This window comes from Populus trichocarpa, chromosome 6, assembly GCF_000002775.5.
Source record: "Populus trichocarpa isolate Nisqually-1 chromosome 6, P.trichocarpa_v4.1, whole genome shotgun sequence".
Taxonomy (NCBI): Eukaryota; Viridiplantae; Streptophyta; class Magnoliopsida; order Malpighiales; family Salicaceae; genus Populus; species Populus trichocarpa.
In genome coordinates, this window is record NC_037290.2 from 27,294,346 (window position 1) to 27,322,090 (window position 27,745).

At 37.7% G+C, this 27,745-nt stretch overlaps 3 protein-coding genes across 3 annotated transcripts in view; 1 reads left to right on the plus strand and 2 right to left on the minus strand.

The window, feature by feature from the left end:
• The window catches only part of LOC18102882 (disease resistance protein RPV1), a 202,412-nt gene that overhangs the window by 159,905 nt on the left and 14,762 nt on the right, over nt 1-27,745 (minus strand). The gene's annotated exons all lie outside the window — the stretch shown is intronic.
• LOC7484319 (disease resistance protein RPV1) overlaps nt 1-27,745 on the minus strand; it is a 124,711-nt gene that overhangs the window by 18,038 nt on the left and 78,928 nt on the right. The gene's annotated exons all lie outside the window — the stretch shown is intronic.
• On the plus strand, nt 12,130-13,348 carry LOC18102875 (uncharacterized). The gene has a single exon (XM_006377130.3). The coding sequence runs from the start codon at nt 12,139-12,141 to the stop codon at nt 13,198-13,200; it is 1,062 nt and encodes a 353-aa protein (XP_006377192.2). The 5' UTR covers nt 12,130-12,138; the 3' UTR covers nt 13,201-13,348.

Below are 27,745 nucleotides of genomic sequence, written 5' to 3' on the forward strand. Positions count from 1 at the left end.
AACCACAAGCTTCTCCAAGCAGAAGTGTTGTGGTATGGATCTCAAAGAGAATCCATGCCAACATAACCATATTAAATTCTTGGGGAAGTGTTCATAACTTCCATAGAACTTCATGTAATTTAGTTGGAGAAATTTAACATTTTGCATCTTTCTAAAAGCATCCGTGCTGAGGATGGAAGACAAACTTGTTTGGCCAATTTGTACTTGTTCCCCCAAGAAAAACTTAGAAAGCCATTCCTGAGAGAGTTTTGTACAAAGACGACATTGTTGAAAGAAGATAATTCTGCTGTCATAATCTAATTTTTAACCTATTTTAATTATTATTATTATTTTATTTACTGGAAAAAATAAAAAAAATGATGATGGAAAAATAATAATAATAATAATAGAAAAACAAGTAAAATAAAATAAATGAAAAATAAATTAAAATTTGGGTTAATGGCAAAATGATTGAAAGTTTTGGGGTTTAATTAAACTTTGAAATTAATCTAATTAAGCTTGAAATTAATTTAATTAATCTAATTAAGGGTTTAATTGGAGAATTGATAAATTTTTAGACTTAATTAAGCTTGAAATTAATTTAATTCATCCAATCAAGGGTTTAATTGGAGAATTGATAAGTTTTGAGACTTAATTAAGCTTGTAATTAATTTAATTAATCCAATCAGGGGCTTAATTGGAGAATTGATAAGTTTTAGACTTAATTGGACTTTGGATTTAATTAAATTAATGAACTCAGGGACTTAATTGAATAAATAGCAAAGTTTGGGGTTAATTGGGGATACGATTGCAGCAGATTAAAGTCCAAGGACTAACTTGTAAAAGGCGCCGAAATGCAGGGAAAATTACTGTTTAAACCAGGGGTTTAATTATAAAATTGTCGAAACTGCATGGGTCAAAGTGAAAATGGCCACTGATTATCTACAAACGGCGTCGTTTTGAGGATGCTGTTCATCTTCTTCTCCTTTAAGCCAGTGACCGTTTCTGCAGTAATGGAGGACGCCGAACGTTGCAGCAGTAATCGTCGTCCGTTGGCTTCAGTAATGGGCACCTTAATGGTGGTCGACCCTCAGCCTGCCGCCCGTTACCACCCGCCGAACTCTATATAAACGGAGGAGCACCGAAAAAACAGAGGTTGGTTAGAAAGAGGAGAGAAAAAAAACTGGGGGGACGGGAGGAGAAAAAAGAGCAGAACTGAAAAAAAAAGAAACAGAACCGGGGAAGAGCAAAATTTGTGCCCCTGTTTCTTTTAGAAGAAACAGGGGCGCTCGGCGCCATTCTCTGGTAAGCCAGAGAAGGCCATAGAGAAGGAAACAAGTAACTCAGGGGCACCACCGTCCCCCCTTACCACTGAACTCACAGACGAAGAAGAAAAGGCAGAAGACGCAGGGGACCGAGAACAGGGGAAAAAGCGCACACAGAACCCAGAAAAAACCCAGAACCGGAGGCAGCAACAAGAAGGCAAGAAAACGGAAAGATAGCAGAAAAGAAGAAGGACCCAGAACCAAAACCATCGGGGAGAACCGGCATCATCATCATCTTCGTTCCTTCATTTAAAAAAACAAACAGAAGCAGAGAGGAGACAAACGACCGGGAGAAGAAGAAGCAGAGGGCAGGAAAGCAAAGGTAGAAGGAGGAATTCCAGTTTCCCAGCGAGGAGCGTGTTCACTGATCTTCGCCCGAAACAGTAGCACTCTAGCAGAACAGGTAAGCTTTCTTTAGCTTTCATAGAATAAGGCCTTGTTTGTTTCAAGGAAAATGAATTCCTGGAATTCATTTTCCTTACTTTCCCATGTTTGGCAACATTAGAGAAAAGTAGTCAACGGAAACTTAATTCCAGTCAACAAAAATACACCCTTTTATCAAAGGAAAGTGTTTTCCTCCGGATAAAAAAAGGAAAACACTTTCCTTTTCACAAATCACGATCTCTCTCTCTTGTCAAAAACGATTGGAAGCAGCAACAATTACAGACGCATTCTCTGGACAATTGAAGCATTTAGCTTGCACAATTTCAGGTATGTTTTTTTCCTCTATTTCCTTTATGTTCTATAATCTTCTTTGTAGATCTGTAAAAAGTATGGCATTCCATTTCCATAAATCGTTTACCTGCCTATGTTTTCCATAACATTTCCAACACAGCTAAAGGGGAATGGAATTAGTTTAAAATTCATCAACCAAAGCCACAAAAAACACAATCTTGCCATGACAGTTTTCTGCAAAAATCACTCACATTCGGCAGTTTAATTCTAAACCCAACAAACCAATTCAAGGCACGCCAAAAATCCCCAAACTGTGTTAATCAATCTTCCCCAGCAAAAAGCAGCCCCTCCCTGTTACCCCATCTCCGGATCCAGCCACCATATCCTGGGTGGAAGCTTTGAAAATCAACCCTTGCTCTCTTTCTTTTTGAACAGTAGCCGGGGGGAGAGGGAGGAGAACTGGGAAGGAGGAGCCCTGTTGCCCCTTGAATCTTTGTCTTGCTTCTATGTCTTCTGCTTCTTTGTTCATAAATGACGAGAGAAACAGAGGGGAACATGGGGAAACCGATAGGGAACAGGGAAATGGGAGAAACCGAGAGGGAGAGGAACAGGGGAAGGGGAATGAGAGAAACCGAGAGGGAACAGGGGAATGGGGGAATGATAGAAACCGAGAGGGGAAACGGACCGAGAGGGAGAGGGAACATGGGGGATCGGCCGAGAGGGACAGGGACAGGGAACAGGGGAATGGGGGAATGATAGAAACCGAGAGGGGAAACGGACCGAGAGGGAGAGGGAACATGGGGGATCGGCCGAGAGGGACAGGGACAGGGAACAGGGGGGTCGACCGAGAGGGACAGGGACAGGGAACAGGGGGGGTCGACCGAGAGGGACAGGGACAGGGACAGGGAACAGGGGGGGTCGACCGAGAGGGACAGGGACAAGGAACAGGGGAATGGGAGGGGAATCGACCAAGAGGGAGAGGGAACAAGGGGAAGTGACCGAGAGGGAGAGGGCAATCGACCGAGAGAGAAAGGGAGAGGGAACAGGGAACAGTGAACAGAGGAATGTTTTAGGGGAATAGAACGAGAGGGAGGGGGAATGGCATTAATTATGTGATACTTGTGAAGTCAGGGGAAGGAAAGGATTAAGCAGAGAATGTGAGCTCCCTTTTTTTTTCATGTCTTTGTGCGAGAGTTTATTAATGAGGAGAATTACATATGAAAATATAAATTTGTGTTTTAGTTTGCTTTGATTAATATATGATTAGTGTTTGATTATATTTCTTATATATGGATAAATTTGTGGGACTATACCGGTAATTATATGGATTTCATTGCGCAATGTTTATTGATCGTTGTGAACTTATGAATTGTATAATTCTGAAAATGGTTTTATCATCGAGAAATTTACTTTTATGGTCTTAAATAATATATTTTAAGACCTTGTTTGTTTAGGGAATCAGATACCATTGCCATAACTATTATACATGTTAGCTTCTTTTAGCGTAATTTATTGTATTGATTGTGGAAGTATTTTATATGTATTTTTTAATATTTATTTCCTCAAATTTTTAGGTTTTGTTATCAGAAAACTTCACTTTCATGATATGGATAGTAAGATAATTCATGCAGCATGTATGGGAGCAGTTGTAACTGTGATAGCTACAGGGGTAGCTATTATTGAACAAGAAAGAAATAGAATTTATATACCAAGAGAACCACGTATAAATGCAATTGCTCAACGAGAATTCTATATTGACAGCATTTTGAATCGAGGTGATAGACATTGCGTTGAACAAATTCGTATGAAACCTGTTGTCTTATATAGATTGTGTGATGTTCTCACAAGTCGTGACCTATTACGATCAACTCAAAATGTGTCTATTAGGGAGCAAGTAATTGTGTTCTTACAAATAGTAGGCCAAAACCAAAGATTTCGTGTTATTAGTGGTATATACTATAGGTCTGTTGAAACTATCCATCGTTACTTTAGAATTGTTTTAAAAGCAGTTCTTAAGTTATACAAACACCTTATTAAAAATCCAGAGGATACAGTTCCAGCAGAGATAATGAATAATCGAAGATTCTATCCTTATTTTAAGGTATAAAAACAATACCAATATCTTTATACATTAATTAATTACATCTAGAAGAAAAGGTTATAAATTATTTTTTCATGTTTATATAGGATTGTGTGGGAGCAATTGATGGTACCCATGTTCCTGCAAATGTTCCTGTTGAGATTCAAGGAAAGTTTCGAGGGCGAAAAGAAGGAACAACACAAAATGTTTTAGCAGCTATAACTTTTGATTTGAAGTTTATATATGTTTTAGCTGGCTGGGAAGGAAGTGCCCATGATTCACGGGTTTTAGGTGATGCATTATCAAGACCTAATGGTCTAAAAATTCCAGAAGGTATATAATAAAGTATGTATTATATGCAATAAACATATAAAATGTCTTATTACATAAAGATAGTAATAGGTTTTTTTTTTGTAATTTGTAGGGAAATATTATCTCGGTGATGCTGGTTATAGTATTCGAAAAGGAATCATTTCTCCTTTTCGTGGAGTTCGATATCACTTGAATGAGTTTACAGAACGTTCACCAGAAAATGAAAAGGAGCTATTTAATCTTCGACACTCTTCATTGAGAACCGTTATTGAGCGAGGGTTTGGTATTTTGAAGAGTCGTTTTAGATCAATTGATGGAAAATCTTTTTGGTCTTATGAAACACAAGTAGATGTTGTGCTTGCATGTTGTATTATTCATAATCATATAATGGGGGTTGATCCTTATGACTTTCTTATGGAAGAAATATGTTCGGATAGTGAACCAATTAGACGAACAATCAACTTAAGTCAACGGGAGGAAAGGGAAGAGAATAGGGAGTGGATAACAAAAAGAGAAATGATTGCCTCAACCATGTGGAATGATTATAACACTCAAAGAAACTAGTAATTGAGTGTTAATTATATGTGTTTGTTTTTATTATGTCTTGCTTGAGTTTGTATTATATTTGTTATGTATTTGGAGTAGATGTTGACTTTATTATAATTTCTCTTTTAATTATTAATTGTAGTTTTTCTATGAAATTTATTAAATCTAAATATTGTATGATTTTATTTTGTATAAATTCATAATTTCTTTTTTGTAGAAATGAGTTCCACACATAATGAAAAAGGCAAGGGCAAGCACTTAAAGGAAACAAACCTTCTTCCACCTTTAAAGCAGAATCTTTTGTTAAGGTGGCTACAGAAATCAGTCAAAAGTTCAACGTGCAATGCGAGCCTAAGCATGTGGAAAATCATCTCAAGACTGTGAAAAAAGAATGGGGAATAATAACCAAACTTAAAAATAAAAGTGGCTTTGGCTGGGATGATTGTCTGAAGATGATTACAGTTTCGAAAGATGTATATGATGAAGAAGTAAAGGTATGATAAATATTATACTCTTTGTAATTTTTATATTTACTTTTGTTTCTAAAATGTTATACAATGAACTAAAAAATTGCATATTCTAAACTTTATGAACAGGCACATCCCAATCATGACAAGTTTCTCAACAAAAAACTTGATATGTACGAGGCAATGACAATTGTTGTTGGAAAAGACATGGCAACCGGAAATTATGCCAAATCATATGCTGATGTCAACATGGAAGAGAACACTGAAGAGCAATCAATTTCAATTGAAAATGAAGGGGAATATGATGAAACTTCTAAGGGAAAAGAGACATCTTCCTCTAGTACACAAAAGAGGCAACATAGGAAGCGAAATCGCATGTATGAAGATGATGGTGTTGAAAAGTTGTCTAAACAGATTGGAGATGTAGCACTTGCAATTCAAAGCCTCAGCAAAAATCAACTTGATGTTAATGCGTTGTATGCGGAAGTAATGAAAATTGAAGGCTTTGATGAGATCACTTTGGGGGAGGCATTTGATCATTTGGTCCAAAATGAAATGTTGGCAAAAGCATTTATGGCAAAAAATGCTAATTTGAGGAAAATTTGGGTTCAGAATTTTGTGAACCAACACTACTACAGGCCTGCTTGCTAAGATGGTTTGACTATGTTTAAAATTTGGATTCAGACTATGTTTGTTATTTGACAAGTATGTTTACTTGTTTAATTCGGTCTAGCATGTTTATGTTTGTAATTTGAACTAATATGTACGTATATGACATCGAAACTTAATATTTATGCATGACTTTGTTTGATTTTAGATATTTATATTTATTTCTTGATGTTTATTCGATATATATTAAAGGGATATTAAAGGGATAATTGCCTTTACCCATACAAAAAATATTTATCCAAAAAACCCATCAAAATATTTTTTGAATCTATTTATCTTTTAAAAAAAAACTTCATACCAAAAAAAAACCCAAATATATAACTCTTACTCTTACCATAAAATATTTATTTATCTTTTAAAAAAAACTTCATACCAAAAAAAAACCCAAATATATAACTCTTACTCTTACCATAAAATAATTTGGCTTTCTTCATATGAAAAAAAAAAACTAATTTTAAACTTTTAAAATTGAAAATAATATAGTAATAGGTTTTACTTAAAAAATATTTCACAAGCTTATTTCTATATAATATGATATGACATATATAGTTATATTTTATAAAATAAGCTATGTATGAATATATATTTTAATAAAAAAAATTTATCATTATACTTTTTAGATCTTATTTTTTTATTGTAAGTGATTAAATATTTGTATAAAATATTTTATATATATTAGATAAACTTCAAAAAATAATTAATTCATTAATAAATTATTTTCCAGTTCATTTTCCATAACATAACCAAACACTGGAAAGTGTTTTCCAGTTCATTTTCCATAACACTACCAAACATCGAAAAATACTTTCCCGGAATTCACTTTCCAGGAATTCACTTTCCCCGGAATTCACTTTCCAAAAGGAAACAACTTTCCTGCAAACAAACGGAGCCTAATTCTCTTTCGCCTTCACAGATCAAATAAGTTTGTTAATTACCTCGCACAGTACACAACACGCGTGCTTCTTGTTGGCTTTTGCTCGGCCGGGCCACTGGCTTGGGCCAGTGACCGGGCCGGGCTGGCTGGGTCCAGCCCAGCCCCCACATGGGCTGAGCTAGGCCCAGCCCAGCCCAAAAAAAATAAAAAATAGAAAAATAGAAAAACAGAAAAATAAAAAAGGTAGAAAAAATAAAAAAATGTGTATGCATGAATAAAAATAATGTAAATTTATTGGTTTATTCACTGACGCCAGAGTTAGGAATAAAAATACCGGTTTAAATTTATATTATTTTTATTCGTTGTATTTTATTTTATTTAGCTAGGAAAATAAAAAATATGTGCATGCATAAAAATAAATTTATTTTATTTATTTATTCACTCGGCGCTAGAGTAAGGAATAAAAAATATTGATCTAATTTTTTTGGTAGCTACGAATTTTTACCAACGCCAGAGTTGGAATTATTCGGGATCGAATATTCACTGGCGCCAGAGTCAGGAATATTATAAACAAATCATCATAGCATAAGCGAATAAATGTTTAGCAATTTAAGACAAAACCGGCAATGCAGTCTGCCTCAGGCAGAACGTTTAAGGGGTGATAATATCTTCCTTTTTACGTAACCAATCCCGAGCCATAGAATCTCTGTTGACCAGTTAGGGTTCCTAGTGACTATAATACTAGGTGGCGACTCCTCAAACAAGATATTTTTCCTAAAAGAACAAAATGCCAGAAATCTGTTCTTTTTCCATAATAATAGAAAATTTATTTATGGACCGCCGCGATGTCGGGTGCGGCATCTGCAGCTAGCCATTGAATCAGTACAAGTAACTTCTGTACTATTATCTTTTATGAATGCGTGCATATCCAGGGTAAGGCCACGTAATTTTTCAGCATCAAGATTCCAAAATATTAAAAGTATATGAGAAAAGAAAGTAAAAGCATGAACTTTTTAGGATGCCTAAATACAAATTAGATATGAAAACAAAACTAGATACTTACACTTGTTTCTTTCAATACTGTAAAGGCTTCCATGTGATGCCATATTCTTTGACATTTGGGTGATTCTTGACAAGCAATTTCCCTTCCCATATCTCTTATGAGTTGATGCATCCATAACTTTTTATCATTTTTTATTTTGACAATTTCTACTAGACATCTATTAATGAGATTGTCAATTCTAAATCTTGCATCTATACCGAGTCCATCTAGTATCCTAACTGCATAATTGTAATCCATTCCATTGAAGAAACAAGCAATATCAAGGAATAAATTCTTCTGATAATCATCATCAAGAGATTAAAAGAAGTATGCAAAACCTCGGGAAAGACATACTGAAGAATTTTGGATGGTTAGATCTCGGGAGGAAGGTTTATCCACGGGAGGATGGATTACATATTCGACTTCCTATCACTGAAAAGTTCTCCGTGATGATTCTGATAAAGCAGGGTCACGATGGGGATGCGTTTGAAGAGGGATGATAATGAGAAATACACCTGTTGAGATTATTCAACCTGACTAACTTTTCTCTACATTTAGACCACCTGGGGGTAATGGTTGTGTTTCCAACAACATCCTTCAAGAATGCTCGATTGGGGAGGAGCTTAGGCCTATGGTAGCCAGATCACCTAGTACTCGCCGCATAATTGCTCGCCAAGTATATTTAAGGGTTCATTCAATTAGATCCCTCCAAATATTTGCTAATTTTATTTATGACCCATTTCTTCCTATTTATTTTACTCCAAAAAGTTCTTCCGATATATACAATTAATGTTTTAAAAAAAGCTTTCAATGTAATACCAAATCTCAGAAATTTTCAATTCAACCCATCATTATTTTCACATTCAATTTCTTTTTTAAAAAAACACAACAATTTCATTATCAAAATCACAACAGTCACTACAATAATAATTTCTAAGAATAATAGAAGCTATTTCTGCTTTTGCTACAGGCACATCATCATTGCGTTAACTTCACTGTTTGATGAGCTGCTATTATCATCAGTACCTTCGTCTTCAAGCAACATTCGCACAACAACTGGATCATCTGTAAACACTGAATTCATCACCATTATCAAATACAGGATCATTGCCCCCAAATTTCCAATAGCTTAGCCATAACAATTCAGATTTTTCGGCCAAAAATTCTGTCGAAAAAATTAAGGGGTAAGAAACCCAGACTCTACCCCTTCGTATTGTTTCTGATTTCAAGATAAACATGACGATAAGGATTGCATACTGTCATAGCAGAAAACCATGTCAATAGATTAAAGCCACATAACCGGTGCGCGGCGGGTGAGGATATTTTGAATGACAAGTACTCTACAAACTCTTTCTAAAGTAGCCACTCCTGTTCTTCCTCCTCGTGAAACCACATTAACATCTCATTTTCATCATATTCAATGACAATGTTGAATCTGTTGCCCTAAAGTTCTATCTGTTCCATCAAAGCAGAGTTTATAAAATGAGCAAAGGGAAATTTTTCTAGACATACAAGAACAAAAATGTAGAGTTGAAATAAAGCAGAACTTATAAAATGAGCAACGGAGATCAAGAATTTTAAATTTTGGAAAAGATTGTGAAAACACTTGAAATCAGTTGGTGTCCATTGAAAATAAGAGAGATAGCTATATAGAGAGAATAGATACATACCAGTTTGCTTTTCCAAGCAACAATTAGACTGGTTCCGGATAGATAAGGAGCCACAAGCTTCTCCAAGCAGAAGTGCTTTGGTCTGGATCTCAAAGGGAATCCATGCCAACATAACTACATCAAATTCTTGAGAAAGTGTTCATAACTTCCGTAGAACTTGTGTAATTTAGCTGGAGAAATTTTACATTTTGCATCTTTCTAAACGAATCCGTGTTGAGAACAAGAAACAAACTTGTTTGGTCAATTTGTAATTGGTCCCCCAAGAAAAACTCAGAAAGCCACTATTGAGAGAGGAATGTAGGAAGAAAACATTGTTGAAAGAAGTTAAGCCTGTAGCGGTTGCAGGCGAACCATTGAATCAGTACAGACAACTTCTGTACTGATTCATGCATGTACAGGGTAAGGCCACACAATTTTTCAGCATCATGCTTCCAAAATATTGAAAGTAAATGAGAAAAGAAAGTAAAAGCATGAACATTTTAAGACACATAAATACCATGAAGATAGGAAAACAGAACCAGTTACTCTTACACTTGTTTCTTTCAAAACTGTAAAAGCTTCCATGTGATGCTATATTCTTTGACATTTGGGTGATTCTTGACGAGCAATTTCCCTTCTTATGTCTCTTACGAGTTGATGCATTTATAACTTTTTATCATTTTTTATTTTAACAATTTCTACAAGATATCAGTCGATGAGATAGTCAATCCTAAATCTTGCACCTATACCAAGCCCATCAAGTGTCCTAACTGCATAATCCTCGTCCATTCCATTGAAGAAACAAGCAATATCAAGGAATAAGTTCTTCTAATAATCATCATCAGGAGAGTTGTAACTTTTTGCAAGAACCTTTTGCACTTGAAAATTCGGAATCACCTCCATTTCATGCAATGCACTTTCCCATACTTCTCTACTTTTTCTTGACAATGAGGAACCAAAAACCGTAGGGCTAATGGAAGTCCATTACAATGATGTACTATTATTCTCCAAGATTCCTCCATAAAATCTTCAACTGGGTAAGCTTGTCCACAGGCATGCCAACTCAAAAGATTAAGTGATTTTTTGTTATCTAGTGGTTCATCTTTGCACTTGACACACTCACCATCAGCTACAATCAAAGTCTTATTTCTAGTTCTTGCAATGAATATTTACTTCCTTGGCGAAGCCAATTTCGCATGCCAACAATTGCATTGAACAATTGCATTTAATTGGTCCCATTTGTCCATATCATCAAGCACAATAAGATTTCTTCTGCAACATAATGCATCCTTGATATAATCCCTTCATCAACATCATGTACATCATCAGCAGTCTTGTTTAGGATATCAGAAAGAAGTTGCCTCTGCAGGCAAACTACACCATTGGATTCTTTTGATTATTCTCTAACATTTGATAGAAAGTTCCTACCTTCAACATGATGCCATATTCTTTGACATTTGGGTGATTCTTGACGAGCAATTTCCCTTCCCATATCTCTTATGCGTTGATGCATCCATAACTTTTTATCATTTTTTATTTTGACAATTTCTACTAGACATCTATCAATGAGATTGTCAATCCTAAATCTTGCACCTATACCGAGTCCATCTAGTATCCTAACTGCATAATTGCAATCCATTCCATTGAAGAAACAAGCAATATCAAGGAATAAGTTCTTCTGATAATCATCATCAAGAGAGTTGTAACTTGTTGCAAGAATCTTTTGAACTTGAAAATTCGGAATCACCTCCATTTCATGCAATGCACTTTCCCATACTTCTCTACTTTTTCTGGAAAATGAGGAACCAATAACACGTAGGGCCAATGGAAGCCCATTACAATGACGTACTATTCTCCAAGAGTCCTCTAAAAAATCTTCAACTGGACAAGCTTGTCCAAAAGCATGCCAACTGAAAAGCTCAAGCGATTTTTTGTTATCTAGAGGTTCAACTTTGCACTTGACACACTCACCATCAGCTACAATCGAAGCCTTATTTCTAGTTGTTACAATGATTTTACTTCCTTGGGAAAGCAAATTTTGCATGCCAACAATTGCATTGAAATGGTACCAGTTGTCCACATCATCGAGAACAATAAGAGTTCTTCTGCAACATAATGCATCCTTAATCTTTATAATCCCTTCATCGACATCATGTATCTCATCAGCAGTCTTGTTTAGGATATCAGAAAGAAGTTGCCTCTGTAGACAAACTACACCATTAGATTCTTTTGACCTTTCTCTAACATTTGATAGAAAGCTCCTGCCTTCAAATTTATGAAAGTTCTGGTTATAAACAGTCTTTGCTATGGCTGCTTTCCCAACTCCACCAATCCCATAGAGTATAGCAATAGCAGCACCATGGGTGCCATCTCGCAACCATGAGTTGTTTATAGCTCTTGTAGGGTCAAGCTGAACTGAACTCTGAACCAAGCTCAGTCCCAAGAAAACAGAGAAACTCCCCCCACACTTCCTCTCCTCTCAAAAACAAACCTCCCCTCTCTCTTTCATTATCCAACAATATGGATAGCCCACAAAGAATATCCATTAAAGAACCTCAAGTTATCCTCTCTCCATGCAGCAGTAGAAGAAGGAGAGCAAGCAGTGATTCAAACTCACCACCCGAATTCGAGTTCTGGATGGTCCAAAACGCATCTTTCCCTCAACCAAATCTTGTTACAGCTAATGAACTCTTTGTTGATGGTGTCCTCCTCCCTCTCTACCTCCTCCACCACCCCAACAACAACAACAACAACCACCCGCCTGATCCTGATCCTGACTCAACCGAACCCGAACCTCCCAGCTCCCAACCTGACCCTGAACCCGAAATCTTGCCAGCAAGCATAACAATGGAGCCAACAAGCAGTTCCAAGAGATGGAAAGATATAATATTCAAGAAAGGTGACAAGAAAACTTCAACAGCTGCCAAGAAACAAGAAGAGAAAGATAAGGACAAGGACAAGGACAAAAAGAGAGAGAAAAGGAGTCAAAATGGAGCGAGTTCAGCTGAGTTGAATATCAACATATGGCCATTTTCACGTAGTAGATCCGAAGGGAACAGTGTGACCCGACCCAAGTTGTTTCCCGGGGCTCCCGGAACCCGGAAGGTAAGTAGTGCCCCTTGTTCGAGGAGTAATTCAGCAGGGGAATCCAAATCAAGAAAGTCATGGCCAAGTAGCCCGGGTCGACCAGGAGTCCATTTGATTCGGAGCAGCCCAGTGTGGCAGGTTCGACGTGGAGGTGGTACGGGTACGAAGAGTAGCTTCCCTGAGCCTGTGGTTCGGAGTGGTGAGAAATCGAGCGGTAAAAAAGAAGTTACCGAGCCTCGCCGCAGTAAAAATACAGCCAATGTCAATGGCAGCACTAATGGTGCTAGAGCAAAGGTTTTGAATATAAATGTCCCCGTTTGTATCGGGTATAGAAATCATTTGAGTTGCAGAAGCGGTGTCCGCGGTGCTGACGGCAGTGACGGTGGCGCAACCAAAAACGCTGGCGGTGATTGTGGTGGTAGTGGCACTACTAATGTTGGAAATGGTGGTAGTCTTTTCAATTTACGTAGCCTCTTCACAAAAAAAGTTTATTAGAGTTTGTAATTAATTGACCCTCTAATTATATTTTTTTTTGTAAAGTATTAATTAATTAATAGCAATATTAAGTTTGATTTAGATGTACTTTTCAGTGTATTCTCTGTATTTTTCCTTGTATAAACAAAGGATTTATTTTTCTCACCAATTCACATATACAATTAGTTTTTTTTTTGTTACCAGATGCAATTAGTTAATTAAAAAGTTACTAACTTTAAAAGTTTGTTCACTTTTCTTGTGCGAGATTTGGTTATTTTGTTAGAGCATTTGGAAGGCGAGGCTTTACTTAGAAGAGTTAAACTGTGATATAAAAATATTTTTTTTATTTATATGTACTCAAATAATAAAAAGTTATTTAGAAAAGTTAAAAATGTTTTCATAAATTTAATATATAATTATTTTAACAATCAACTGGTTGACTTTGCATTTTAAAAATAATATAGATAATTATCTATTAACTTAAGGATGTTAATAAGGATGAAATTAAAAAAAAATTAATTAAAAAAATAAAACAAATATTTATTTAATTTGAATGAATTTGTCAAACTATGATATAAATCAGAAGATAGAATAGTCTTATAAAAAATAAATTTAAAAAACATAGAATTTTAAAAAAAAAATCAAAGAAAAAAAAACACAAAATCATATAAAAAAAAATTGAGTGTATGATTTTTTAAAAATCAAAGTACAATTTTACAAAAACAACAGAACTACCTCGCCAAGCACATGCGCATAAATAGCATAGTTTTTAAACCAGACCCGGTGGTCAACCCGGTATAATGATCGGGTTACGGGTCAGATGGGTTGACCCGGGTCAATCCGGGTCAACCCAAAAAAAATCTAATGCAAGTTGCATTAGTTGCTAGTTGCTGCTGCAGCAACAATAGCAAACCCAGTATTCAATACTTCTAAACTTTCACTTCCATCCTTTAAAATGCCAACCATCATCTTCTGTCCATCACTGGACCGAAACATTTCAGTACTTTGAAGTTTGAACATCTGCAAATTACAAGGACACAAACATTTCATTCACAATAGGAATGTTAGAACAAACAGAACAAACCAACTCCAGCCCACCATTCCCAGATCCTTCAACACCAGTAAACAATCCAACCATTTCATCAAGCAACCCAACCATTTCATCCAAATCATCATCTGGGTTTAAGAAAAAATCGATGCCAGATCAACTGATCAACAACTGCAAGTTCAAAAAAGAGGCAGAGAATAAAGAAGAGAGAGAGTGAAAGAAAGAGAGTCGTGAAGAGAAACAAGCAACATCAACTTCATCTAACCTTATTTGCAAATTTGAACTGGTATGGCTTGCCTTGACGTCTTCTGCTCCTCTATTCTTCTTCGCAAATCGCAACTGAAATGGCTTTGAAGATTTATGAGATTAGGTAATTTAGGTTTTCTCATTTCTGTCCTTTTATTGTCAAACCGCAGACATCTCATCTACTAGAAGACTATGAATGTTGGTTTGCGTTTATTATTGAACATGTTTATTTCTTATTGAAGGTTTGAGTTTATTTCTTATATTATTATTATTGAAGGTTTGAGTTTCAAAAAGAATGGTGGTTAGAGAATGATTTCTTGTAAATAAACATGTTTGAATGTTGAGAGCTTATGAGTTTTGAAGAGCAACAACTAGACATTTACCATTGTTTTCCCTAATTGCCTTTTGAATTGTAAGTAGTGGATGCTTCATGCCTTTTTTTTTTCCTTCACGGTTTTCCTTCCTATCCTTCTCTTTATATAATGAAGGTGGGAGTAAACTTCTTTTTGTTTTTTCGTTATTTTTTTAGTTTTGATTTTTTTTTCAAACGTGGAAAGCCTCATTGGGATTCATATTCCATAAGATCTTGCAATGTCAATATAAATTTGATATCTATATTAAATTTGGTTTTTATTTTTTTTATTCCTATTTTTTTTATCATTTTTTAATTGAGTTTGTTTTTTAATTTTGTCCATCAACATTTTATTTTATTTTTATGTATAATTTGGTCGGTCCTTATTTTTCTGATTGCTATTTGTTTTGTTTCCTATTATTTTTTGATTGATTATTTTTTCAATTCTATCCCTCAACATTTTATTGATTGGGGATTTAATTTTGTTATTTTTATAGGTTTATCTTCTATGAGGTTAGTTACAGTCTCATAATCTGGATCACAAGTTTTGAAGATTAGCTCGAGTTGACTTTATTTTATTTTTAGGTTCTTTTTTAAAACTGAATTTCTTTTCTAAAAAAATCATCTTTCAACATTGGGTTGGTTGGGATTGAATTTCATGATTTTTTCCTTTTTTTAGGGTTATTTTAATCTCATGTCTTGAGTCGTAGTATTAGTGGGTTAACACAAGTCTTTTTGTTTTTCTGTTGTTTTTTTAGATTGGATTTTTTTCTCGGTTTTGCCCTTCAACATTAGATTATCAGAGATTTGAGCTTTGTTGTTGTTTTTTTTTTTCCTACAAGGTTATCTTGGTCTCAGGATCAGGTTATGTATTTAGTAAGCTGATTTGAGTGGACTCAGGTTATTTTGTTTTGTTCTTTTTTAATTTGATTTTTTTTTAATTTTATCTTTTAATATTTGATTGTTTAGAATTGAGTTTCATATATATTTTTTAAAGGTTGTTGCATTCTCATTTGATGTTTTTGCCTCGTTATCAAATACTAGGAGGATATATTTCTATAATATTGGCAATCTTTTTTTTAGTTGATTATTGTGATTTTTTTAGTTTGATTTGTTTAATGTTATTATTTATTTTTTAAATTATATTATTAAATTAACCATACTTATTGAACTAAATCAAGTTAATAAACTTAGTCTTTGATTTTTTTTTCTTAAAAAAAACATTAACATCACCTCAACATCTTTTTTACATTGAAACAAACTTTGCCCTACTAGTAATACAGTTCAGGTAAATAATCTAGCTACAGTTAATCACGTGGCCACAAAGCCCCACTGGGGTTCATATTCCATAAGATTGCTCCAATATTCATTGGATGGTGTGTGGTAGGCTATACATGTGAAGCCCATTAATTGATTATGTCGATGGTTGTGCTTTTTGAAGGTCCGTCAGGCTTGTTCTCCATGTTTCTTATTTGTCATGCTGTAAGGCGCATTGGAAACCTTTTTATACACATGAATTACTCGCTTCAGGATGAGGAAAGTCTCATAGCTTGTGGATTTGATTGATTCCCAATGGAGAGAAAAAATCACTCAGAACTTATTTCTGTACGTCAATACGGAAAAGACATGCCTGTTGCATATGGAGAAAGTGAACGATTGTTGGGAAAAGTTTTCTCACTTGCAAGAGATAATAACTTGGAGGCCATCGTGCAAGAGATAAACCCACTTCCTTTCAGTATGCTCAAACCTTGGATTCTTCAAATAGAATCTTTCCACAATTCAATCTCAAGAAGGCCATCGTTACGCACTCATCATGGTGCTTTGGAGACCAGAGGCATTTTTCACTTCTTGACCTTCTCCATATGCTCTACAAAACTTCCTTTCCCTTGCTCCTTGGTTGCAGAGGAGAAAGCATCTAGCAGTGATAATGAGAACTCTCCTGCAACAAAGGGTGTAGAGTTTCAAAAGAGGATTTGTGATAAAGGCTCCATGAAGGAGAAACGTGGAAAGCCAGTGGTTGCTTCAGATAGACCTGGAAAAGGGGACAAACTACACAAGCACAATATCCACCATAGCATGTACAACCATTTAAAGAATTTGTGAAAGAGGAACATAAGAAGTTGCAGGAGCATTGGATACAATTGGCAAACGAAGATCGTTTTGCAGCATATATATGCAGGCTGTTGTTTCAGGATCAGATTGATTAAGGTGCAAACAAACATGGAGGATATGCGGGAACAAAACCATGAGATCGTGCTGGAATAATAATGGAGCAAGAAACAAAGAATTCGACATTTCTGACTCTATAGCAATTCTGGTTTTAATTATCTCCCCACAGGATCAGTCTCTGCAGCTTAGTTCTGTTGTTCAAATGGTATTTAGAGAACTTAACTTAAACAAATAACAAAGGGCAGAGCAAGAACATCTAGGTTACTGTCATCCCTCAAATTTATTTAGAGGCAAAATAAAAAATTACAAGATCTTTATCATAAAAAAAGAATCATAACAACCATAATTCCTTTCATCTAAGGGATTACATAACTACATAGACTTATTCGAAGTAAAAAAATCAGAACATAAGAAAATACCATAACCTATAGATAAATATGGCTAAAAACTAGCTGATAACAATTTCCTCCCTTTCTGTTGGCTACGATCCTAACCCTATGTATATGAATATGGAAAATAATCATGTCCATTTAAACTCTGATTCAGATGAAGCTTCTCCACATTCTGATTCAAACATCTACTGGTGGATTGTCACAGACACATCAAGTTAATGAAGAGCAACGTTCCTATTCGATTGATTTGGAATTGAAAGTGCATGAAGAAGACATCGGGAAAGATTTGTTGCACAGAGAATCTGATGATGGCCTTCTTAACTACTTGGATGAGGCAAAATATGATTTGGTTTGTGAGGGTGGTGTTATATTTACACTTGGCTAAGGATGATCCCAAAGTCTTTGCTGTGGTTAAGACTGTTGAAGATGGTAGCTGGACACTGAGTCACAAATCAAATTGGCCTGCTTCATACAAAAAATGATGCAAATTCATAGCTGTACACTGAGTGCCAAATTATTTTAGGTTTTAAAAAGCTTTCAATATAACACCAAATCTAAAAAAAAATCAACTCAACCCATCATTATTTTCACATTTAATTTCTTTTCAAAAAAACACATAATAATTTCGTTATCAAAATCATAACGGTCATTGCAATAATAATTTCTAAAAATATGAGAAGCTATTTCTGCTTTCGTTACATGTACATCATCACTAGTGTTTGATGAGCTGCTATCATCATCAGTTCCTTCCTCTTCATGCAGCATTCGTACACCAACCCTCTTTATCTGAACAACCGGATCATCTGTAAACAATGAAACACTGAATTCATCAACGCAGGATCATTGGACCCAAATTTCCAATAGCTTAGCCATAACAATTCAGATTTACAATCGAAGCCTTATTTCTAGTTGTTACAATGATTTTACTTGGAAAAGCAAATTTTGCATGTCAACAATTGCATTGAATTGGTAACATTTGTCCACATCATCGAGAACAATAAGAGTTCTTCTGCAACATAATGCACCCTTAATCTTTATAATCCCTTCATCGACATCATGTATCTCATCAGCAGTCTTGTTTAGGATATCAGAAAGAAGTTGCTTCTGTAGACAAACTGTTGAATATTAAACTCAATCTAGATGGTCAAGGAAGGCAACCACCAGCTGCCACCGACCAGCCGCCAGCCACCAGCCGCCTTCACACCACCGTCCACAGCCGCCTTCACACTTGAAGGTTGAATTATCTTGTTTTGAATTTGTGTATAAATAGCTAGCTAAGCTTATGTTATTATGTGTGGAGAGAATAGAGAGAAACACTAGAGAGAAAGAGAGAGGGCGTGTATTGTATTAAGCTTTTGTGTTAATTGTTTGTAAGCTTTTGTTCTTGAAATAAAACTGTGTGTTTTATCCTCTCCGAGTGTTTCAAAGCCACCACCAGTGGTTTCTCCCACCAACAATAACATAAGCTTAGAGAGAAAGAGAGAGGGCGTGTATTGTATTAAGCTTTTGTGTTAATTGTTTGTAAGCTTTTGTTCTTGAAATAAAACTGTGTGTTTTATCCTCTCCGAGTGTTTCAAAGCCAACACCAGTGGTTTCTCCCAGCCACCAGCTCCAACAGTGTAGAGCTCATCCATACGAACTCACTGCCGCCAAAATCAGGTTGATCGGACACCGCGGTGAGCCACACGCTCCGCCTGAAGATTCTGAACTGTTGGACCACGCGCAGCCACGCGCGCCAGAGGAGGATTCCAGAGATTCCAAGGAAGAGGTTCTTGGAATACAAGCTTTAGAGGAAGAGGTGATAGAAACACCACCAGAGGAGGTAGAGGACAACAAGCATTCACTCCTAGAGGAAGAGGAGGCGGTTACAATAACCGTGACAAGAGGAATATCCAATGTTATAGTTGCAATCAATTTGGGCACTATAGCACTGAATGCAGAAGGAAAGCTCCGTTGGAGATACGTGAGCAAGCCAACTATGCAGAGAAGGATGACAAAGAAGAAGCTGCATTTCTTGTCCAACAAGAACTTGGCGAGAAACAAGAGAATATGTGGTATCTAGATACTGGAGCCAGCAATCACATGTGCGGCTACCGAGAGTTATTTAGTGATCTAGATGAGACCAAGCAAGGTCTAGTTACTTTTGGAGATACCTCAAAGGTTCCGTTCAAAGGTAAAGGCAGCATCCCAATCAAGTTGAAGAACGGCGATTCCAGCCACATCGCCAATGTTTATTATGTCCCAGCCATAAAGCAGAACCTGATCAGCTTAGGTCAACTTATGGAGAGAGGTTATACTTTTTACTCGAAGAATTGTCATCTGACAATTAGAGACAACAATTGGAGATTAATGGCCTATGTGAAAATGTCCAAGAATAGGATGTTTCCTTTGAACATCCAGTATGATGCAGCAAGGTGTTTGAGTGCCATCACCAACAGTGAAGAATGGCTTTGGCACCTGAGGCTTGGACATCTGAATTTCACAAGCTTGAAGATGCTAGCAAGCAAGAAGATGGTCAAAGGTATGCCTCACATTGATCATCCAGATGAAGTCTGTGAAAGTTGTGTCCTCAGCAAACATCACAGATCCAGTTTTGCCAAAGAAGTCAACTGGAAAGCAAAGAGGCCACTGGAGTTAGTACACACAGATGTGTGTGGCCCAATAACGCCTATGTCGACTGGACAAAATAGGTACTTCCTCACTTTTATTGATGATTTTAGTAGAAAGACGTGGATATACTTTCTGAAGAGGAAGTCAGAAGTATTCAATTGTTTTAAAGATTTTAAAGCAATTGTGGAGAAGCAAAGTGGCTACATGATCAGAACCGTGAGATCTGATCAAGGTGGAGAATATACAGCAAATGACTTTGAAGCCTATTGTACACAACAAGGCATCAGACATCAGACAACACCAGCTTATACACCACAGCTGAATGGTGTAGCTGAAAGGAAGAATCGCACGATTCTTGACATGGCAAGAAGTCTGCTCAAAGCAAAGAAGTTGCCCAAGCAATACTGGGCTGAAGCTGTATCATGTGCAGTGTATCTACTGAATCGCTGCCCAACCAGAAGTTTGCAAGCTGTCACTCCAGAAGAAGCATGGAGTGGTCACAAACCAAGTGTTACTCATCTACGAGTCTTTGGTTGTGTGGCATATGCAAAGATCCCAGATGCAAGAAGGAGAAAGCTCGATGATAAAAGCAAGAAATTCATCTTTGTCGGATATGGTGAAAGAAGGATGGGATACAAGCTGTATAATCCCATCACGAAGAAAGTAATCATGAGTAGAGATGTTATCTTTGAAGAAGATAAATCTTGGGAATGGACTGATGATAAAGAAGCAGTCAGATGGATCAATATGGATTTGATCCTTGAAGGTGAAGAAGTACCAACAGTACTTGTTGAAGAACCGATTGTACCAGCAGCTGAACCACAAAGTCCGGTACACAGATTCCCTGTATTCAACAGGAGGAACACACCAGGAGCATCATCATCAACACCACCATCAGCATCCTCATCAGAAGAACCAAGAAGGATGAGAAATCTTGAAGAGCTGTACGATGCCACTCAAGTAATGAAAGATACAAATTTGTTTTGTTTCTTTGCAGATAGTGACCCATTAAGCTTCAATGAAGCTGTCACAGAAGAGAAATGGATTAAAGCAATGGATGAAGAAATACATGCCATTGAGAAGAATGATACCTGGAAGCTGACTTATCTACCAGAAAACAAGAAAGCAATAGGTGTCAAATGGGTTTACAAGACAAAGACAAATGCAAAAGGAGAAGTGCAAAGATACAAAGCCAGATTAGTGGCTAAAGGCTACAAACAGAGAGAAGGCATTGACTATGGAGAAGTATTTGCTCCAGTAGCCCGGCTAGAGACAATCAGACTGATGATCTCACTAGCTGCACAACATAGATGGAAGATCTATCAACTCGATGTGAAGTCAGCATTTCTGAATGGCTTCCTAGAAGAAGAGATCTATGTTGAACAATCACTTGGATACATTGAAGCTGAAAATAAAGGCAAAGTATACAAGTTGAAGAAAGCTCTCTACGGTTTGAAGCAAGCTCCGCGTGCTTGGAATACCAGAATTGACAGGTATTTTCAAGATAATGGATTTGAGAAATGTCCATATGAACACGCCATATATGTGAAGAAAGGAGCAAATGGCAGCATCTTATTTGCGTGCCTGTATGTTGATGATTTGATATTCACCGGCAACAACCCTACCATGTTTGACGACTTCAAACAAAACATGGTACATGAGTTTGAGATGACTGACATTGGTCTAATGTCACATTTTCTTGGCTTGGAAGTAACGCAGAAAGAAGAAGGGATTTTTGTATCCCAAAGCGGTTACGCCAAAGATATTCTAAAAAGGTTCAAGATGGAAAGCTGCAATCCGGTATCAACTCCAGTTGAGAATGGAGTGGAATTGAGGAAGAGTAAGGTTGGAAATGTTGATCCAACTTACTTCAAAAGCTTAGTAGGAAGCTTAAGGTACTTGACATGTACCAGACCGGATATACTCTACGGAGTCGGACTCGTCAGCAGATACATGGAGACGCCAGACCAGTCTCATTTGAATGCAGCCAAGAGAATTCTTCGCTACATCAAAGGCACAATGAATGAAGGTATGTTTTATACCTCAAGTAAAGACTTTAATCTTGTAGGCTACTCGGATAGTGATTGGGGTAGAGATTTGGATGAAAGGAAAAGCACAACAGGGTTTGTCTTTTTCATGGGAGACACATCTTTCACATGGTCATCCAAGAAGCAATCGATTGTAACATTATCAAGCTGTGAAGCTGAGTATGTTGCTGCCAACTCAGCCGTATGCCACTCAATATGGTTAAGGAATATGCTGAAGTTTTTGGGATTTCCTCAAGAAAATCCTACGGGGATTTATATTGACAATCGATCAGCAATCGCATTGGCAAAGAACCCAGTGTATCATGAGAGGAGCAAACACATTGATACACGTCATCACTTTATCCGGGAACATGTGAAGAATGAAGAAGTCCAACTGATATCTTGCAACACAAATGATCAAGTTGCTGACATCTTCACAAAGCCATTAAAAGGAGAAGTATTTATCCGATTAAAGTTCATACTTGGCATGACATCCCTCGATTGAGTTTAAAGGGGAGATTTGTTGAATATTAAACTCAATCTAGATGGTCAAGGAAGGCAACCACCAGCTGCCACCGACCAGCCGCCAGCCACCAGCTGCATGCCGCCAGCCGCCTTCACACCACCGTCCACAGCCGCCTTCACACTTGAAGGTTGAATTATCTTGTTTTGAATTTGTGTATAAATAGCTAGCTAAGCTTATGTTATTATGTGTGGAGAGAATAGAGAGAAACACTAGAGAGAAAGAGAGAGGGCGTGTATTGTATTAAGCTTTTGTGTTAATTGTTTGTAAGCTTTTGTTCTTGAAATAAAACTATGTGTTTTATCCTCTCCGAGTGTTTCAAAGCCACCACCAGTGGTTTCTCCCACCAACACAAACTACACCATTGGATTCTTTTGACCTTTCTCCAACATTTGATAGAAAGCTCCTGCCTTCAAATTTATGAAAGTTCTGGTTATAAACAGTCTTTGCTATGGCTGTCTTCCCTATTGACGCTAACACAATCCCATCTTCTGGAGAAAATCTTTCCAAGCATTCAGGAGAAGATCATGCCATTTGATTGTATTACAGTTAATTATATACGTCTATCTAGGAACTGATTAATCCTAATTATAGTATAGTGTATATCCTGTAACAGCTACTTCCTTATTACTCTCACCTTCTGTTGTAAACATTTTCCTATATAATAATATTCCAACGCCATGTGCAAGGTGTGTGTCGCACCCTCCCGAGAGCTCGACGTCGCGGCGACACTTCCTTCGTAGCGGGGATTGATATTGGGGTCTTTCTGTTGTGAAAAAGGGAGTCGCCACCTAGTATTATAGTCACTAGGAAACCTAACTGGTCTTTCAGAGATTCTAAGGCAAGGGACTGGTTGCGTAAAGGGAAGGTTTTAGCACCCCTAGTACGCCCTACCTAAGGTAAGCTGCTTGGTGTTTGATTTGCCTTATAATTGTTATGGTGTTGATGTTCTCTAATCCCATCAGTTTCCTAGGATAAGTCTGCTCTGATGAACGAAATCTAGGGTGCTTTAAAAACCTATTTTTTTGTCTCGTAAACCGTGGAGTAAAAAAATTGAAATGTCCTCGATTATAATCAAGGCTTCTTTCAAGGATTTGTGCGGATTTATTATTCCTAGAAAATTATTTTGATATTTACCACTCCGGGTTTCTTTATCCAAATATTAACAGTGAATAATAACAAATTATTCCCAATAATATTTTGGATATTCGTCCTTTAAGGATTTCTTTATCCAAACATTAGAGGTGAATAATAGATGAATTCCCCCAAAATAAGATTTTTATATTTTTTGGAATATTGGCCAATACCCTTTGGAGTTTTACAAACATGTTGCAAAATCCAGAAATGCAAGAAAAATGATTTTTGTTGTGTTTAAGAAATCCATGCGAAAACACATTTTCAAAACTTCAAATATTTGTTTTTTTATATACAAAAAACGTAAAAACAATGTTAGGGTATTGGCCGTATGCAGGAAAACAAAACATTTTTCATTTTATATTTTTTTTTTGATGTCTCGACGAAAACCGGGTATTTTCATACCGGACTTGTATCTTTATAGTACAAAAATACAACCTTGCAGAAAATCACAGATTTTTTAAATACATCTTTGAAGAAAACTTTTTGAATGGGCCAGACCCGGCCCAAAAGGAAAATGGGCCGAAATCAGCCCAAAAATAAAATGGGCCTACTTTATACAGGGCTGGACTCAGCCCCGCCAAACCACATGACTGGTTACTATTCATCTGCATAGTAACATGTTAATTAATTTTACAGTTACTGTGCACATGCACAGTAACCGGGTAATTATTGTTTTCTCACGTTAACAAAGCAAACTGCATGCAAAAGACCACGTTACTGTTCAAGTGAATTAAATTTCACTTGAACAGTGCAAACACAAAGCAAGCTCACGGTGCGGGAGGTGAAGAGAACAGACCTGGGAACGAAAGGATAACGGTGGTGAAGGCTTGCTGGCTGGTCGATCAGTGCTGCCGTCCGCTTCAGCTTTCCCCCCTTTATTCTCTGTTGGCGTTCTTCTTCTGAGTTTCCTCCTCTACAATCTTTGGTCCTCTCTCTTTCTTCTAGTTTTCTGCACTTCTTCTTCCCTGTTTCTGCAGGTTTTATATGCAAGAAAATGAAAGCAAAGACCGAAAGAGATGATGAGCTGGTGCGGTTGGTGGTGTTGTTGCGGCTGCCCTTCCTCCTCGTTTGTGCAGCTGCTGGTGCGGTTGGTGGTGTTGCTGTGGCTGCTTTGCGGAATGGATGTTCTTCCCTCTGTATTCTCTTGCTTTTTCTTCGTTTTCCTGTTGGCTGCTGCTTTGCCTAATACCTGCTTCTGGTCTGCTGGCGAAACCGGTTTTCTTCAGTCCTCACTGTCTTCGCTCGCCTTCTGCTCTCTTGCGTCTTTGTTTTGCTTCCGTTTCTCTTCTCTCCCTCTCCTCCGTTCTGTTTTCCTTTCTCACAGTAACGAAAAGATGAAGGAGAAAAACTCGCTATGTTCTCGTGTTGCTGGAAGGGAAGGAGGGCTTCTGCTGATTCTGCTACTGCGGTTGAGGCAAGGTGCAGCTTCGGCTGGTTCTGCTACTGCAGCTGAGGAGGGATATGGCTGCGGAGGAGGTTACAGCTGGGCGAGTGGCTTGGCTCGTTCCAGGTTGCTGTTGGTGCTGGCCATGGTTCAGCACAGGTGGTGCTGCTAGCTGCTCTTCCTCCTGGCGTTGCTGCGGCTGCTCTTCCTCCTAGTATGGCTGCTGGGCTGAAGGAGATGATGAGCTGACGATGGCGCTGCGGCTGCTGGCTGGTCCTTCTGTGATTTCTTCTGTTTATCTTCTCTCCTTCTGCTCGTCCCTGTTGTGTTCTTCCTCATCCATTTGGTCTCTGGTCTTCTTCCCCGTGCTTCCCGTCTTGGCTCTGCTGAGAAGAAAATGGTTGCTGCTGCTGTGGAGTTCGGGGAAGGCTGGTCTTAAGAGAAGCTGCTGGATCGTGGGGGAGAATCTGGTGGTGTTGGGAGGAAGCCGACGATGCCTCACGGTGGTCAGGAAAGTGGCGGTGTGCTTCCAAACTGTGGAGGGAGAGAGCAGAGAGAGAGGTTACCGTCCTTCTCTTCCCCTCTGTTTTCCTCCTTTAACTGCCATCCCTTTCGTTCAAAACTTTCCCCCTCCTTTAGTTTTCCAGCCCTCTCTCCCCTTTTCAAAAAAAACTCTCCTCTCCCTAAATTAATTGTGAGCGGTATTCATAGGCACAAGTGGAGCGGGGCAGCAGCGTGCGCATGGGGAGCAGGGGACACCAAGCCAGGGCAGCCTGCACTGCTTCCACGCCTGCGCTGCTCCCCACTCCTGAGGGTCTCGGGCAGCGGCATGCACATGGGAGGAACGTTGTCTACACTATTTTGGTTTTTTTCTTTTTATTTTTTTATTTTTGTGGGGATCCAAAAATGGGTTACAACAGTGTGGTTGATAATTATTGGTTTACAAAACCTTACATGGTATCAGAGCTGTAAGATTAACATCCATCAGATCCTATGGCCTTAGAAAATTCTTCTTTTACTCTCTCCTTCAACACCATGGTTCACATGGTTACTATCAAATTATCCTCCACCAATTTCCTTCTCTGGCGCAGTCAAGTGGTCCCTTTATTGCAGTGTCAAAAACTGTATGGCCAAATTGATGGCTCAACACCAATGCCATCTGCTGCCACTGAGCCTGCAGCTCACAATATGTGGAAACAATTGGATCAGCTCGTCATGAGCCTTCTGCTTTCTTCTCTCACAGAAGAAGCTCTTTCTATTACTATCGGCTTTACAACTTCAATAGATGTCTGGAACTCTCTTGAAACCACATTCAGCCAAAAGTCTAAAGCCCGTGAGCTCCAAATTAAGGATGAGCTTCATCTCATGAGGCGTGGCTCTCGTAGCATCTCTGAATATTCTCGAATTTTTAAAGCTCATTGTGATCAATTATCAGCAATGGGACATCCAGTTGAAGATACTGATAAGGTGCATTGGTATCTACGTGGTTTAGGCCATGAGTTTTCAACCTTCTCCATCACTCAACTCTCTTTAACCCCTATTCCCAGCTTTACAGATATTGTTCCCAAAGCAGAAAGCTTTGATCTTTTTTCAAAGTCCATTGATCATAACACAGGGGTCCCTGCCTATGTTGCAAATTTTTCCCCTGCATCCTCAACCAGATTTGGAAATTCCACCAACTACCAACACAAATATAAAGGAGGGCCATCAAAGGGAGGCTATCGTCACAAGCAGCAGCCTAAACGACCTCCTAGATGCCAAATCTGCCGTGAGGAAGGTCATTACGCAACAAATTGTCATCGCAGATATATCAAAACTGATGAGAACAAATATATCAAACCTGATGCCAATATTGCTGAAGCCCTTGCTCATTGCACCATTCATGATGAACCTGCAGATTGGTACACAGATACGGGTGCATCAGCACACATGACAGCTGATGCATCTCAACTTGATCAAATGGAACCTTACGCTGGTAAGGACAAAGTTATTGTTGGTAATGGCTCTTCTCTTCCAATCACCTACACTGGTTCCTGTTCTCCCACTCCCCATCTTCAATTAAATGATGTTCTTGTTGTTCCAAACTTGACTAAAAACTTGCTCTCTGTCAGTAAACTCACCCATGACTATCCTTTCTCTGTCTCTTTTACTGACACTGATTTCATCATCCAGAATCTTCACACTCAAAAGGTGGTGGCAAGCGGCAAGCATGTTGATGGCCTTTATGTACTGAAGCGTGGACACCAAGCATTTTCTACTGTCATCCATAAATCCAGTCTTTGTAATTCTTTTACAGTTTGGCATGCACGTTTAGGACATGTCTCCTCTTCAATAATTTCAATTCTTAATAAACAAGGTTCACTGTCCCTCTCTTCTCTATTGCCAAATCCACCTCTCTGCATTAGCTGTCAAAAGGCTAAAAGCCATGCATTACCATTTTCAACAAATGACAGTCGTTCCAATGACATTCTTGGTCTTATACACTGTGATATTTGGGGACCAGCTCCCATTAAATCCATCTCAGGCTACCAATACTATGTTATTTTTATAGATGATCACTCCCGTTATACTTGGTTCTATCCATTAAAGCACAAAAGTGATTTTTACCCCACGTTCCTTAACTTCCAATCCTTAGTTGAAAATCAATTCTCTACAAAAATTAAAATTTTCCAAAGTGA

What these genes read in the sequence shown, in the direction of transcription:
- LOC18102875 (XM_006377130.3), top strand. Translation starts at nt 12,139, where the DNA reads ATGGATAGCCCACAAAGAATATCCATTAAAGAACCTCAAGTTATCCTC.